Here is a 17,001-nt window from a genome sequence, read left to right as displayed (position 1 = left end):
GGAGGTAGTGATCATAGAGGCACAAATTACCATAATCAGCCTTCCTTTTCCAACCTTCTAGTGCACCTTTTACTTTTTCTTAATAATTCTCTGTATTATGGTGCCTAGCCCAAGTGTTATGGATTTCTCTTTATGATGTAGAATTTTATATTACCCTTTAAGATGAGGGTATTCATTGCTCATCAAGGTTTTAACACGCAAGGGTTCCTTTTTATGTAAAGGAGCATCATGTGCTTAGGAACCAAGTGATGGCTAACGAGGAGGGTAGAGATTATGTTAGGTTTTTTCCCACGTGCTAACTTATGTACCAACCATATTTTGCATTTGATGTTATTATTTTTGTTTTGTTGTGGCCATACTATGATTTTTGTTCTTTTAGTTGTATCAACCTCCAGGGAAATTTTTTTCGTCCCTACTCAAGGAGTGTGGACATGAGGGTGCCAAATTCCAATGGACCAATGACAACTTAGATATGAAGAATGGAGTTAGGATATGGGGCTTGTAATGTGTCATGGAAAGTGTCAAGTATGGTGTAGGGGATAATGAACATGATATCTCAATTTAGGTTTTCCATGTAGTTCCCCTCCTATAACCGTAAGGCATGAAGGGAGGTCCCACAGAACTAGGGATAAATATTAACTGCCCTAGTAAGGTGAGAGAATAGATTTACAGTCAAGATCAGTCAATCTTCCTGATCACCCCTTTATCCATACTAAATACCCAAAAAAAACAAACATAAGCAATTGATTGCAAGATGATCAAAGTACCTTTTGAATAACATCCCACCTTCATCCAAGTCGAAATGTTGGATGGTGAGATGCATGTGGCTAATGCAAATGGCAGAGGCACATGGCATATCAACATCAAATGGGTGGTATCAAGCGCTGCTAGTTGACCTATCAAAAGTAGGAGAAAAAATTTCTCCTATGGGGTTAACCATTTGGGTGGGTAACATATGGCTCCTACTTGAAGACATGAGCTCATTGTAGAGTACGTGATCCACATGCTTGAATGGGGAGTTCATGAGAACTCCAACAATGCCTAGGCCTGTAGACCTATTACCTACACATCCAAGTTAACTTGTTTGGGAGCATGTGCACTAGGCGTTGATTGTTGGCTCACCAAAATGTCATATTTTCACCCTTTCTTCCTTCACTTCTAACCATATTCCATTTCTCTATAACTTTTTTTTTTAACCGAAACGGATATTTTATTTATGGGTGGCCAAAGCCATATCAAGTTTTACATTTCACTGTTTCTAACAGTACAATTTCCTGCTTTTACAAAATCGACTTGCCCTTTTAAGGGATGGTTGCCATATTCGGTTCTCCTGCATTTATGCTGATCATGTTCTTTTCTAGATTACATCCAATATTTGCCAGGCTGTCTGCTTCTGTGTTTAATTCTCTGAGTATATGAAAGATTTGAACTGAAGAGAAGTCCTTCATGAGTCTGTTCACTCTTAATATCTGTTTGTTCAGTACTGGATCCTTGAGCCCTTTCTTATTTAATAGAGATTTTATCAGCAATTCTGAGTCTCCAAATACTAAGATTTCCCTTGGGTTTCCTTTTCTGGCCAGTTGGCAAGCTTTTAAAAGACTGAGGACTTCTGCCTGATTGTTGCTTTTAAGTCCAAGTCCCCAGCTGAATTCCTCTTTTCTTCCATTCGGGAGGTAAATAACCCCCCCAGCTCCTGACCTGCCTGGATTGCCTTTCGAGGCTCCGTCAAAGAAGATAGTGCATTTTCCTTGAGATTTCCACCACTTCTGGAAGTTTTCCAAAGTGTCTCGAATCTGCCAATTTTCCTTTTGGTTTGGGCGAGTGATTGTTGAAGATCTCGATGTAGGAATGTAATCGCCCAACCATGCTCTTTCTTCATCTCTTAGGGAGCTGTCTCTGACATTGGATTGTCTTAGCGTTTCTATTAGTAGTTTCTTGGCCTTTTCTGCGACATTTCCTGTAGTCATTTCTTTTTTATTAAAGACAAATTCGTTCCAGGAGAGCCACAACTTCCAGCACACATATTTTGGAGCTGCGATCCACACCTTATGCCAAATAGATTTGTCTGCGATGCTGTAGGGATAACGAGCTTTCCAAGATGAAAACATGTCTGTTATCGAACAATGGACTGGGGGTCTAACATTCAGACCAGCCAAGAAGCTAGTCCAGGCTTTCTGTGCATACTCACATTCAATAAATATGTGGACTGAGGTCTCCAAGGCTTTTTTGCAAAACACACATCGATGTGGACCAGCTATGTTCCTTCTACATAGGTTATCTCCAGTCAGGATTTTGTTGTGAAACAAAGTCCAAAAGAAGAAGTTGATCTTCGGAATGCTGAAGCTTTCCCAGATCTGCTTCCACACTGTTTCCGGGTGCGAAGAGTCCTTTTTGCCTTGCATCTGTAAGTACCCTTGTTTGGCTGTGTACACCCCTGTTTGTCCCCATCCCCATGAATCTTCCTCGTCCTTGTGCACTGGAGTAAAGTCTGTGATTGCATCTATGAAATAGTTTAACTGATTTTTTAAGTGCGCTGGAATGTTGGGCAAAGTCCAGCACTGCCAATTGCCTTTGTTATCCCACTCTGCAATGTCCTCGATTTTCCTGATTCCTTTTGATCTTAACCAGGCTCTTAAATCTGCGATTTCGTTAATGCCTGAAAGTGGAGGATGGCCCATGATTCGATCTCTCCACAGCAATGTTTTTTTGTTGTTCCCTGGAATTTTATACAAATGTGTTCTGAAGAAATCTATCCCTTTGCAACAGAGCCTCCAAGCCTGTGTTCCTCTAGGAGAAGGCGCTGGGTTGAAGGAGATGATCGACCGATTTCTGAGATACTTGAATTTTAAGAGCTGGCTGATAGGATGCGTGGGCTCAGATATTAGCTGCCACAGGAGTTTACAACCCAGGGCTAGATTTGCTTGTTGGGGGTCTCTAATTTGGAGTCCACCTTCAGTAGTGGGACGCTTCACCGTTTCCCAATTAACTAAGTGAAATCGATTGTTGTTCCCCTTCCCACCATTCCACAGAAAGTTCCGCATTAAACAAGAGATCTGATCTGCGATTTGCCTTGGAGCCATCAGCAAAGAGGCTTGGAATGTAGGCAGAGCTGAAAGCACCGAACGGATGAGAGTGAGCTTGCCGCCTGTGGTAAGCCAGACTCCGCCCCACGCTGCTATCTTATTTTTGAACTTTGAAATCACCTCCTCCCACAAATAATTGCGATTGGATCCCATCGTCAGAGGAAGACCTAGATACTTTATTTTATCCCACTCTGCATAGCCTTTGAACCCCAATTCGCTGGCTATCCTTTCAATTGTTTGTTGATCGGTATTCCATCCGTAAACTGCACTTTTCCTCTCACTGATTAATGCTCCAGAAATACTGCAATACTTTTGGAGAATTGTCTTGAAGGAGTTAGCAATTCTCATGGAAGCACCCCCGAGCAGGAGTGAATCATCAGCAAAGAGCGCATGATTCACTGGGGCTACGCCTTGCACAATTCCTATCCCTGGGATGGTGCCGCTTTGTTGCTCCTGTGTCAACTTTCTGCTTAATGAATCCGCCATCAGAATATAGAGAAAGGGAGACAGAGGGCAGCCTTGCCTCAGTCCCCTGGTGGCTAAAAAGAACTCTGTTGGCCTCCCATTCACCATTGGAGCGATCCAGATGTTTTCGATGCAGGCTTTGATAAGGTTTATGAATTCCTGTCTGAACCCAAAGGCTGCAAGTACCCTGAGCAGGAAGGAACGGTTAACTCGATCAAAAGCATTACTCATATCTAATTTGATTATCATACCTTGTTCTTTCCGTGTATGGCTGGAATGGAGAGCCTCTTGGATTTGAATGACATTGTCCAAGATTTGTCTGCCTTTCACAAATCCTCCTTGGGCTGGAGAGATGAGCTTTTGAAGAAGTGGCTTAATTCTGTTTGCCAGCAGTTTGGCCACGATCTTGTATGATGAATTACAAAGGGAGATCGGCCTGTATCTGTCAAAGGATCCTGGGTTTGTTTCCTTGGGGATTAAAGCGAGAAATGTGGATTTTATTCCACCCCCCACTTTTGCCTTCCTCAAGATTCCTCTTATCATTCTGAAGAGATCAATTTTAATAATCTCCCAACAAATTCTGTAAAAGTGTACTGTGAAACCGTCGGGACCTGGGGCTTTATCTGGTTCCATGGACCAGACTATATTAGTTATCTCTTCTTCCGTTACTAGGCTCATCAGAGAATCATTATCTTCCTCACTGACTAGATTTGGGATGGTTGTGAGAAACTCTACTTCATCCTCCTCGTTCCCATTTCTTTCTGCACTAAGAAGGTTCTGAAAATGATTTACAGCTGCTTCTTTGATTTGAGAAAATCCTTTATAAACCTGACCACTAGTGCTGGTAATTTCTGTTATATGATTGCGCGAGAGACGGGCCCTGCACTGTCTATGAAAGTATGAGGTATTTTTGTCCCCAGATTTGAGCCACAAACTTCGAGACTTTAAGCGCCAATATTCCTCTTCATTTCTGAAAGAACAGTATACATTCCTTTGAGCAGATTTTTCATTGGCTAAATCTATGGAAGAGGGATCTTTCTCCTCCATTTCAAGTTGTATTCCTTCCAGTTGAAGAACTGCCTCCTTCCTCTGCCTTGTGGGGGATTGCATGGATTTCTTTATCCAATCTTTGAGTGCTTTTTTTGTATTTTTCATTTTTTGTTCCCACACATAGCTTGGGGAACCGAGTACATCTATCCTCCATGCTGCTTGAACTGTTTCTAAGAACCCTTCCTTACCTGCCCAAAGAGGGTTGAAACGAAATGGAAGGGGTCCTAAATCTTCTTCTTCTTTCAGGCATAAGAGGATAGGCTTATGGTCCGATGTGAGCTTTGGAAGAATCTTGGTGAAAACTATTCTGTTGTCCATCATTAAAGAGCTGCTGATGAGGAATCTATCCAATCTAGCAGAGATTTGATTTTCTCCGATTCTATTGTTTGTCCAGGTGTATTTGCCTTTTACTGGTTTGAAGTCTACCAAATCCCACTGCAGAATCAGATTTCCCACTGTATTGATGAAAGGATCTCTAGACTGAATCCCTCCTTTTTTTTCTTTGGGATCTAGAGTTATATTCAGATCTCCACCTATGACTAAATTTGAGGGGCTGATCTGCACTATATAATCCAAAAGTGTTCTCCAGCACTCTCTCTTTTCTTCATAATGAACAGGAACATACAAGTTAAACAGAGCGAGGGAAAGATTGCTTACGGTATGGCGCAGCTCTGTGAAGATCCAATGTTGGGTCGCTAAGAATCGTTCTAGTGAGAAGTCTTTTGTCCAAAAAGTACCTATTCCTCCAGCCGTGCCCCTTGCACTAACAGCCTTTCCTGAATCAAATTTCCATTTCATAGCGCTGGTGTTTAGAAGGGTTTCCCCTTCTACTTTGGTCTCTTGGAGCATAAGGATGTCCGCGGTCTCCATCTTCAATAAGTCTTTGATAGCCTCTGCCTTATTGGGATTACCCAGACCCCTACAGTTCCAAGAGATCAACTGCATCATTTACCACTTATAGGGGTAGGCCCTCCTCCTTTGGAGGCCTTGGGCCTGATATTTCTCCCTAGTGTCATTTCGATGGTAGCTTGACTGCCGAGGGTTTTTTGTCTTTCTGACTCCTCTTCTCTAGTTTCCCTGTTTGATCTTCGTCCAGCCCTTTTTGTTGTCCTTTCAAGTGTTTCATCATCTGATGATCCCATATTCTCTATGGTTTTCTTTTTTTTTTTATTATGTCTGCGTATGAAGGGGAAGAAATATTGCTTGGGATGGGGGTTGGGTTATTACCTGGTTCTATGGTTTCAATATTCTCCTGTTGTGGTGGTTCTTCTTCCCCTGCTTCCGGAGGATCTGAAGGAGGTGTGAGGATTTCAAAGGGGTTTTTATCCCCCTCGTTGCCTTTTGTTTCGCTGCTCCCGGCGTTTTGGTTACTTGTGCTTCCATTATCTACTTTGTTCTCTGTCCCTTTAGCCTTGTTTTTGTTACTCTGTCTGCTGATTGTTGTCTTCTTTGCATGTTTCCATTGTTCTTCTTTTTCCTTCTCTGTTGTCTCCTTGTTTCTTTTTTTGCAATATCTTGCAAAGTGCCCGTACTCATGACAGAATCGACACTTGAAAGGGAGCTGTTCGTAATCAAGCTCTTGAATGTGTGTCCAGTTTGCCACCGATAGCTGAATCGCTTCGGGTAATCCTGTTTCCATATCTACCTCCACGCAGATCCGGGCGCAAGAGTATTGATCCTTCCTTGGGGCCTGGTCTATGTATTTCCCAAGTGCGTTTCCAATGGATTGAAGTGAGCTTTGATTCCAGCAATGAAGGGGAAGATGCGGGAGGCGCACCCAGACAGGGACCGCCTTGGGCACGTCTTGCGCTGGATCGAAATCAGTAGACCATTTGTTCAAGTAGAGTCCTTGAGGCCCCATGAAGTATGGCCCGTTTCTGAAAATCAGGCCTCTGTCCTCTGTACTGTCAAACAAGAAGACGAAGAACCCTTTGCCTACAAAATAGATCTTGATTCCTTCATTTACCAGAGGTAGCCAATTTCTTTTGACCCATTCTTCGATAGCCCTCGGGGATGGCCACAGACCAGTAAACTGGCCGATTAGACCTCTTTCTACAAGATTCAGCGCAGATCTACAGATTTCCTCCTCTGGTAAGGCCACCTTGGGTATACTGTCCAGTTTTTTAACGAATTTTTGCTGCGGGCCTGTGACCTGGCGTTTTCCTGTAGCAGATACAAGAGCCTTGAAGGCTTCGATCTCCGGGGGGAAGGGGGGAGGGGCCGCAGGGCCGCCTCCAGGCTCCATGAGGGAGAACGCTTGCGGGGTCGCTCAGAAGGCGCAACTAGGGTTGCAGCGCGGCTCTATTACTATCAAAATGACATAACTCATTTCTCTATAACTTTTCACATTAAGACCATTTCTATGATTATATAGGGGTTTGGACTTATTATTTTGCAAAGAATTTATTTTAGTATTTTAAGTGAGTTTATGATTAAATAATAGAAAAATAACACGTTTTCACTTATAGATGAATTGTATGATGTTTATAAGCATATTTGAAGACTCCAACAAAGTCATATTTGAACACTTAAAATCAAATTCAAATTTCCTCTTCGAACTCTTGAAGATTTGAGGAAGAATTGAGAAAATTATTCAGGCAATTCGATGGATAAGAGTCATGGAGGTTTTGATAAGAACTCCTATCAAAGATATTAGATATTTGTGAGAGGATTTGTTGAGATAAGCATCTTCTAATGTTAGCAAATTGGTTGTACCTACTTGAGAGAAAACTACTAGATCTGAATTTATTAGTTGCTTATCCTCTTCTCAAAGCAACTTATGTATAAATAGTAGTGCTCTCTTCATTTCAAGAAAAGATAGGAGAGATTTAGAGTTGTAATTAGAATACTTGGAGAAATGTCTTGGTAGTTACATTTCAATCTCTTTCTCCAAGTGATCCGGATTTAAACAGGAACGCAACAAATTACAGAGATAACCATATACACAAAGATGTAGTGGAAATAATACTTCATTTCATTAATGGAAAATACTGAAATATGCTTACAACCATAAATGGAAATAAACCAGCTAGGGCGATGGTAGCTTATCTTTGAGAAGAGATGTGGTGGCTACATGCCTCTGAACTGTGTTACAATGAGGCTCGAAGGTCTATTTAGTGTTGAGAAACAATGGAAAACCTTTCACATCCTGAAACCTAACCCTAGAAGATGAAACGCCAAATTGTGGGCTCCGTTTGGGTAAATTGGTACATCAATTTCCCAGGGTCGTAACTTTGGCATACGATCTCCGTTTGACACGTACAATAGCTCGTTAGAAAGATCTATTTGAGCACTATCACTTTGGGAGGCAACATGGATCCATGGACTGATGTTGCCCCAGATCTCCCAAAAAACGTCGTTTAGGGCCTCAAAACAGCTCCGAAAGTTCAGGACCTGAAAAACTGCTAAAAATAGTAAACTATGCTACAATTTAGGAAACTGAAAAAGTTGAAAGAGACAGTTGTGGGGGTACAAATGGGATAGATGGGTGGCCACCAACATCCACCTGGATCACCAACTCGTTTCACTTAACATATGTTATTGTTCTAATTTTCAAATCCTAGTAGATAATCTAGTGTGCTTGCTAAGCATTAGAGGACCCCCTTTCCCAAGTGTGTGCACTATTTCCTTTATTTGTTTATAGATGTATATAATTGGTATGTATATATGATTTAATTTATTGTTATGAGAAGTTAATCATGAGCTCATGTGCTAGATTAAGTTTCTTTTTTTCATTAGTGATAGATCCTTCTTTTCATTTCAATTTTAGCAATGTGAATTTTGATTGTTTTTCATATGTCAATATGATGTAGGCTGATCATGCAAAACTTCTGGTTGAATAGGAGTCAAATGTTTAAAAACTACAAACAATTGTATTCAAATATATTTTAGAAATTTTGTTGTTAAAAATTAGTTGAATTTATGCATGGCAAAGAGGGTATACAAATGTTTCAGAACCATGATCATATTGAGATAGATTAGATTTAATTGATTTCATAGAATATAATTTCATTTCATGTTAATTTACATTTGATAGAATTAGAAGCTAAGTCCTTGTGTATATTTTGCTTTTCACTTTGTAAGTTTACAAACTCAAATTGATAAGAAAAAATGTTACAAAATTATAGTACAATTGAATTGACTAGCATTGATTATCACCCTGGTTTTATATAATGATAGTAAAATACATACTGAAAATAAATCTATCTAAATGCAAATTAATCTTTAATGAAGCACAACAATATGAGAATGAAAGATTTAGAATGTACACAAAATATGCAATGCAACTAACTACATGCCCATAACAATGGGTCCAAAGCCCACCGACTTGGGTACTTTGACCAACCAAGTCTTTTTGGTGGGTCAAATCCACACAAGTCAAGTACCCTAGACTTGTGGGAGTACCTCCCAAGCTACACTTTTAACCATGTAGTACATCCCATAGGAATAATGGATCTCATAGACTCCATGGGCATTCTTGTCCTTGGTCATTCTAAAGAGTTAGATAATGGTTGTCTTCAGAATGACTAAGGATAAGAATGACCCTATGCTTGGCCCTAGAGTTTACGAGATGCCTTGTTCTTGTGGAATGTCCTTGCTATGAAAAAGTTCATATTTGTATGAAAATACGTAGAATATCTGAAATATACAAATATCCATGATAGGACAAATATATTTATATAAGAATGTACATAAGATATGAAATGATGAAATTGTTACAATTGGGGGTCTGCTTAAATACCTAGGCAGGTGTCCATTCATGAACAATCATGTCCTTAGAGACATGCCTCTTCTATACTAATCATTAATTAATAATTATTTATGATTGTTATTATATATATATATATATATATATGATATATATATATATATATATATATATATATATATATATATATAGCCTTCCTCTTCGGAAAGCTTTGTCCTCAAAGATTATTGCTAACAAGGTGTGTGGTTTGTTCTTTGTCTTGTAATATATTCACATCTTTTAGATTTCTTCGATTTGTCATCTTCGATGATACAAGATGACAGGATCCACTGAGTGATAAACAAAATTGTCAAATTGAGAAGGGATGTGACCATCCTAAATTAATCTTTGTGGAATCTTGCAGTTGGTGGATACTTCATGTGAATTTTTATCACAAGACTGGTTTACACTGACACTAGTAGTCTTCAGAACATAAGTTTATTGTTTATGATCTAAGTGATATAGATATGTAGACTGATTCAGTTGTCTGCTCTTGTGATTCAAACGTCGATAAGGAGTTCTTTTGGTTTGATTCTCCCTTATCATGTGTGTAGCAATTTCCCGATTTACTTAAAATACTGATGTCTTTGAGTTGGTTTCAAAATCTTCATTTGGATTTTTCATCCTTTGAATTGCAACATCAAAATATGTTTTTACTTCAACTGGCTTGTCATCTTCTTGAGTTGTGGTATTCATTAGATTGGTATTTGTTCCTTTTTCTTCAACTTGAATTTATGCATTTGTAGATTTCAACGCTTCCTTCTTGATAAGTTGTTGTAACTTGTTTTCTAGTGACTTCTTGTCCTTCTTAAGCTTCTTAATTTGCATCAATATTCTTTTCACTATGGTCCTTAAGCCGAGTAACTTCTTCAATTTTTTCACCGGTGATTTTTTCAGCTTCCCTTTGCATACTTTGTATTTCTTTTTTACTTTTTTGAAAAATGATTTTTGAGATATCTTGTATGTCTTATGGTGTTACTGGATTTGATTTCAATGTAATTTCTTGTAGTGTTATTTTTTTCTTCCTGTAGGAAAATGTTAAAAAATTCTTCTTCGTATTTAGGAAGAAGGACCCTAATGATTCCATCCAGGGCAAACCCAAAATTATATCATTATCATCACAATATAAGGTTTGGATGGTGAATTACAAGATAAAAGTATAATCTCCAATGCTTAGTTGTAGATTGCTTATGTTATATTGTTTGTTACTCGTAGAATCCTTGTTTCAATTATATTTGATTTAGGAATCTCTAATTGGTTATCGCACTCAGTGCTAATATAATCATTATCTTGAGTAGGCTCGATATATGTTATAATATTCTTTCTTGCAAGTGATCCTTTAATTTTAAACAATGTACTAACACATTTTCTAGAGGTTCTAGGAAATATTTTATTACTGGTCTCCATTTCACTTTGGTCCATAATTGACAATTTCTTTTAACTTAGACTTGATATTTCAAAGGTTATTTGCTACCTTATATATATATATATATATATATATATATATATATATATATATATATATATATATATATATAGTATATATATATATATATATATATATATATATATATATATATATATATATATATATATATATATATATATATATATTACATTTTTGTTCCTTCAACTTTGTACTTCAAGCCTTCCTTTTAACTTATATATATAAACTTTAAAATTTAATAATCTCTCTCTCTCTCTGTGTGTATTAACCTTTTAAATAACTTCCTTTCTAACTCACCTAAATACCTTTTTATATACTTAATTCTTCTTCCATAGTATTTTCCTGTAACTTCACTTGCGTATAATATAATTGTGTGTTAGCTAATCGTGCACAAAGATTGAAGAGACATGATAATTGGAGATAAATGCAACCCTATGTTTGGTGATATGATGCATTTTTGGAAGGTATCTATGGATGCGTTGGTTCGAATGGTACCTTGTGGTGATGTGTTGATGAAAGGATGCGATGATTTGCAAACATGCGCAATCCGGACGATTGATGTCTTTAGTTTTTCTGAAATGCTCTTAATTTCTCAAAATTGCGACTGTATATACTTAATATTCTTGGACACGTTACAGAATCTTGACCAGTAACAAAATTTCCTGAGCACGATGGAGGAAGTAGTGTGGACGGAGCGGTGGCATAGGGCAGCAGTTGGTTGGAAGCATTGATCGAAGTGGATCAATGCAGCTGACACAAGGTATGCGATGAAAGAGAAACTGTTTTGAACATGACGTCTCTGCAGTAGAATGACGTAGGTTTGCATGGGAAGAGGTTGAATTCGGTTGGTCGCTGCTATAGGTCATGTTGGCATTATGATTCTGGTTTGGTGCTATAGCACAGGTGTTGTACTTGATGGCAACTCACTCAAGTGGCAAAACTCTATTCAGGCTCTCAAAATGATGGAAAATAAGGGGTTCGCAGGTGCATCGTTCAAAAGGTGCGGACCGTAGTTACGCCGACCAAGAAGTGAAGACATACCTGCAGGTACTCCATTCAGAAGGTGCAGACCCTAGTTCACTCACTCCAATGCAGAGAAGCACGCACATGTGGGGTTTCTTATGTTTGGCCCTTGGTATTTAGCTGTCGTTCATGATCCTATGGTTTTGGCCCATCGTATAGGATCTAAATTATTGAACCTCGGTTTGGATCCCTTGTATTAGTTTCGATGGTTTTGTCCCATGGTTTGAATAAGGGCTTGCTTATAAAAAGGAAAGGAGATCACTTGGCTAGACACTTGTGAAATTTGAATATCTTAAGATTTGAAATTTTGGGTAATCGGTTTAAAAAGCTAGATCTAAATCAAGGTGAAATCTGTAAAGTGTAAGGTGGATCTGTTGATAGGTCGTGATCTCTTGGGTGCGTGATCAGATCTGTGGATCTGAGAGTTGGTGGTACATTGGAGGACTATTAATTTGGATCTATTCAGATGTCTGCAGGCGATCCACGGCGCAGGTGCGGAGGTTTGCAGCGCAACAGAAGGTGCGGGTGCGGGGGTTCGCAGCGAAGCAGAAGGCACTGGTGCGGAGGTACGCAGCACAGAAGAAGGTACAGTGTGGAGGTACGAAGAGGAACAGAAGGACCAGGTGCGGAGGTACGCGGTCAGGCAACAGTGCAGGTGCGGATCTGAGCTGAGGTACGCAATACAACAGAAGGATTGGTGCAGAGGTACGCAGAGCAGAAGAAGGACCAGGTGCGGATTTGCGCAGTTCAAGCATAGAAGAGCTGCGGATATCCGCAGGTTTATGTTGGTGAAGTTGCGGACTTTTCTTGAAATATTTGTTGGCTGCCTTTTATCTATTGATCTAGAGTTCTAGGTGTAGATTATTGGTATTTCTTTTCTGTTTACAACATTCTGAGAAGTTGGGTGGTTCATTGGTTTGATTGTATAAGGAGATTGGTTGATTCACATGTACTTGATGATTATTTGATGCTCTTGGATCCAGTCTGAAAATTAATGAAACGTGGTCCCTAAAGAAGTAGAAGAGTTAAGGGGGGTTGTAGCTCCCTTCCAGGAGAGACTGGAAAACGAGAGAGGGTTGTAGCTCTCTGCAGGTTGCAGCCTACGTACTGGTAAAGGACTGCACTAATACAAAATCATTGTAAAAGAAGTTTCTAATTGAAAGAAGATAAAGACATATTGCAGTAGGTGGTTTTCACCCACGTTGGGTTTCCACCTTATATTTGGTGTTCTTTGGTGTGACTATTTGTTTTTCCTTGTTCTTGTTCATTATTATATGGTACTGACATATATGTTAATGATCAATATCTGAAGAATAAATTAAAGTATAAATCTGGAAGGTATATTGAAAAGAATTTGATAATACTAATTCACCCCCCCCCCCCCTCTCAGTATTATTTCCAACAGGGCATCGGCGGGAGGTTGTGAAACCGTGTGTGGATGCACTATTTTTTTGTGTTTTGTTTTGTTTTTTATTTTTATATCATTTTATTTTACTTTTATTTTTTAATTTTCTTTTACCTTTTTTTTATATTTTTTTTAATATAATTTTATTTTCCTGTAATAGCCAAAGGATTGATGATGAAACTTGCAAAATGGAGAAGCACCAAATTTTGTGTAGCGAAACACTTCAATTGCGATGGCAACAAAGTTGACAAAGGGTTGATGGCCAAAGGCCAGATCAAACTAACTCTATGCAGTGATTGGGCTTCCAGAGGATCGAACAACTCTGATACCAAATGCTATGAACAAAGTTCATATTCACAACATAATACTTAGAAGATCTAAACTATATAAATATCTGTGATAGTAAAAATATATTTATATAAGAATGTACAAAATATATGAGACGATGGAATTGTTATAAATGAGGGCCTGCTTAAATACCTAGGCAGGTGCCCCTTCATGAATGGTCATGTCCTTAGAGACATGCTTCTTTTATACTTATCATTAATTAATGATTAACATGCTTCTTTTATACTTATCATTAATTAATGATTATATATATATATATATATATATATATATATATATATAGATATAAAATCAAATGAGACTCTAAATTACATGTGAAGGTTGGCGATAAGAGTCACAAGACTATCAGAGGGTCAAGTATGGTGCCATTAAGGATGGAGTTAGGTGGGCTACCATGAGTACATGATGTACTGTGGGTATTGGAGCTCAAGTGCAGCATGTTATATATCTCAATGATCAAGGTGAAAGGGTTTGAGGTGATATTTTGGGATGGGAAGGTGATACTTAGACCCAAAGGCTCTAACTCTAGTGGACCAATCATTGGAGATAGGGAGAGTGGTATATAAGCTAAAGGCCAAGCCTATAGATCAAGGGAAGAAGAAGGTTCTTGAGACTTGGAGGGAGTCGAGTTCGAGTTTGAGTTTGTTGGTTCAAAGGGAGAATTTGTAACCCAAGAAGAGTGCATGGTCAGTGGGGAGTAAGGAGACTTCTACAAATGGCAAGAAGGAATCGTGGAATGGCTTGAAGGGCTATCAAGAGAAGAAGAAGCAAGGGGCTTCTGGTAGTAGGGACACTTCCTAAGAACATGTTGTTTGTTCTTCAGGGTATGTTGCAGTGATGGATGCTAGAGATTGGTATTGTGTTCCTAACGAGTCAATTCTAAAGAATGGAAGTACCTCCCTTGCTAAGAGGGAGCGTTGAAAAGTGTAGCTTGGGAGGTACTCCCATAAGTCTAGAGTACTTGACTTGTGTGGATTTGACCCACCAAAAAGGTTTGGTTAGGAAAAACACCCAAGCTGGTGGGATTTGGACCGAATGTTGTGGTCGAAAGACCCAAATATATTCATTGCTTATTCTATTTATTGTAAGAGGACACCTTTAATCGATCAAAGGGGCCCTAAGTTAATATTAAGAGAGATATAAATAAAAGATACTCAGGAGAGGTCATAGACACATAACATCTCATTCGTTTTTGAATACAAGCTAGGAAATGAGGGCCAGAAACCTCTAAGAAAAATGTTGAAGTGGTTTTTTGTCTCAAGTGAGGGTAAAGATGAGGCTGGGTCACTGTCTACCAGACGTAGAGGTTAGAAGTTGCAATAGGAAAGGTTTTGTTTGCTATTTTAGGAGGATGAGCCACAGTTCTATCTGGACCTAGGGGGCGAATCCATAGACTCTGTTTTAGGTAGGATGAAAGGCCTTAGGTGGTTGTATAGGACCTTAGTACAAGTTTCATAATGTCTCTAGTGGGCCGTAGGAAGAGGAGGATAGGATGAGAGTCCTTATGAGCCCTAGGAGTGGGGCTCGAGCTACCTCAAGTTGAGAAAAAAGGGAAACACAGGTAGTATTTTATGATTCGATGGTTATTGAGCATGTTAACTTGAATTATGTTCATGAATGAAGGATTGAACAACTAGTTAGAGGACATATTATACAATGGTTTTGAAGGACAAGATCCACTATGAGTTGCTGAAATTTTAAAGGTTGATATGCAGTGATCTAGAAAGGATAATTCACTATGAGTAGTTGAGTTGATTGAAGCTGATATATGCAAGGTATTTGAAGGATTAAATACCTTGTGAGCATCCAATATATAGAGGAGTAAAATGATATATTTCTCTATGGTGATTGGAGGCAAAGGACAACCGGTATTAGTGACAAAAGAGGACTGAAAGGACCATTTTAATAAGGACATCTTCAACAAGTAAGTTCATTATTGTTGTCATTGTTCTTTTGGGTAGATTGAGGGTCAAAGGGAGCTAACCTAGAGCCCTATGTGTATACTAGTGTATAATATTGTCTTGTATCAGGGCTTTGTAAGGGCCATGATCCCTGGTATGGGAGCCCTACGTTTGTTTTATTGAAGGACTAATAAAAACAAGTTTTGGGTCAAATATTTCTCTTGTGTATTTCGTTGATTCACTATTGTTACATTTCCACTATACAATGTGTTTGTAGTTGTGTATTTCAGTGTGTTTATGATCGTGATTTCCCATAAACCAAATTTGGGATACTAAGGAAAATCAACAATACATAGAACAAACTAAGAGGTCCTTCAAAACCCACCTAAAAGAGCATATGACTGACACCTACCGTAACCAAATTGATAAATCTACCATTGTAAAACACTCCCACAATATCAAACATTTAATCTACTTCAACAAATCCATAATTCTGGCCTCTGTCCTTCCACTCGAATTGTTTCATTAGGAAAGCTCTCGAAATTGAAAAGCATCCTAACAACTTCAATCAGGAAGATGGGTTTCAGTTAATCCAACCTTGGAAGCCTACTATCTTTTTTGGTCTTCTAATATGAATCTGAACCCTTGTTAACGCATACCCCCCTCCTCCAACATTAACGTCCCCTTCTCTACCCCCTCTATTTATTTATTATTATTAATATTATTAATCCCTATAATCTCAATCTTATCATATTTCTATCATTTCCCCACTTTTCTCTCTCTCATCATAATTTAATATATTCAATTTTATGTTATAATTTAATTTTAATTATTATTAATATTATTATGATTTTTGTGCTAAATTAATTATATTATAGTGTACTATTTTTATTACTTTATGCTAAATTAATATTATTTACTAACTAATATTATTTAATAATTTGAATCTAATGACTAATAAATTGTGGAGACATATTATATTCTAATTATTAATTTTAAGCCATAATTTCAAGTATTAATGTCAATTTGGCAAAATCTTAAATGATATCAATCTAATTCTAATTTATTATGATTTACCTAATTTAACCTTTATTTTCCTCTCCCCCCAACCCTCAATATATTTTTATTTATTTATATTTCTCTCTTCCTATTCTATTTCAATACCAATCTTAAATGGTATTAATCTCCCTATTCTATTCCAATACAATTTTAAATGGAGTTGTCTTTAAGTGTGACTTTTTGGAGTTTTTGGTGGATTTCTGGCCAGAATCTGGTGGAAATATTTGTGGCGAAATCTTGACTTGTGTTGTTTAAACTGGTTTTTTGACTACATATATGGATTCAACACCCTGAAAAACTCATGGAGCACTTCGGTTGTACAGAGTTCACCTATCAAACTTGTGATTTCAACGAAACACTGTGAGATTCTAGACAAATTAGATCAGAAAATAATCCAAAAACTTTTCAAAAAATCACACTTAAAGACAACTCGATTTTAATATATTAATCTAACAATAATTAGTTATAAATTT

The 17,001-nt window shown here is 38.1% G+C and overlaps 1 protein-coding gene across 1 annotated transcript; it reads right to left on the bottom strand.

The window, feature by feature from the left end:
- Nucleotides 1-1,301: 1,301 nt before the first annotated feature.
- LOC149197312 (uncharacterized) lies at nucleotides 1,302-6,843 on the bottom strand. Its single transcript, XM_089408645.1, has 2 exons — nucleotides 5,826-6,843; nucleotides 1,302-5,374 (listed from the first exon to the last, which is right to left on the bottom strand). The coding sequence occupies exons 1-2, from the start codon at nucleotides 6,841-6,843 to the stop codon at nucleotides 1,302-1,304; spliced, it is 5,091 nt and encodes a 1,696-aa protein (XP_089264771.1).
- Between the last annotated feature and the right edge of the window lie 10,158 nt (nucleotides 6,844-17,001).

This window comes from Pinus tabuliformis, chromosome 2_2 (assembly GCF_031772625.1).
Source record: "Pinus tabuliformis cultivar Carrire ecotype Pingquan chromosome 2_2, CPIR1, whole genome shotgun sequence".
NCBI lineage: Eukaryota > Viridiplantae > Streptophyta > Pinopsida > Pinales > Pinaceae > Pinus > Pinus tabuliformis.
Note: the sequence above shows the minus strand (reverse complement) of the source record. Positions and strands in the feature narration are given on the sequence as shown.

Coding starts and splice junctions, on each gene's coding strand:
- LOC149197312 (XM_089408645.1), bottom strand. CDS start 6,843: ATGGAGCCTGGAGGCGGCCCTGCGGCCCCTCCCCCCTTCCCCCCGGAG. Junction 5,375..5,825: donor TATTGAAACCATAGAACCAG/GTAATAACCCAA, acceptor AATTTGATTCAG/GAAAGGCTGTTAGTGCAAGG.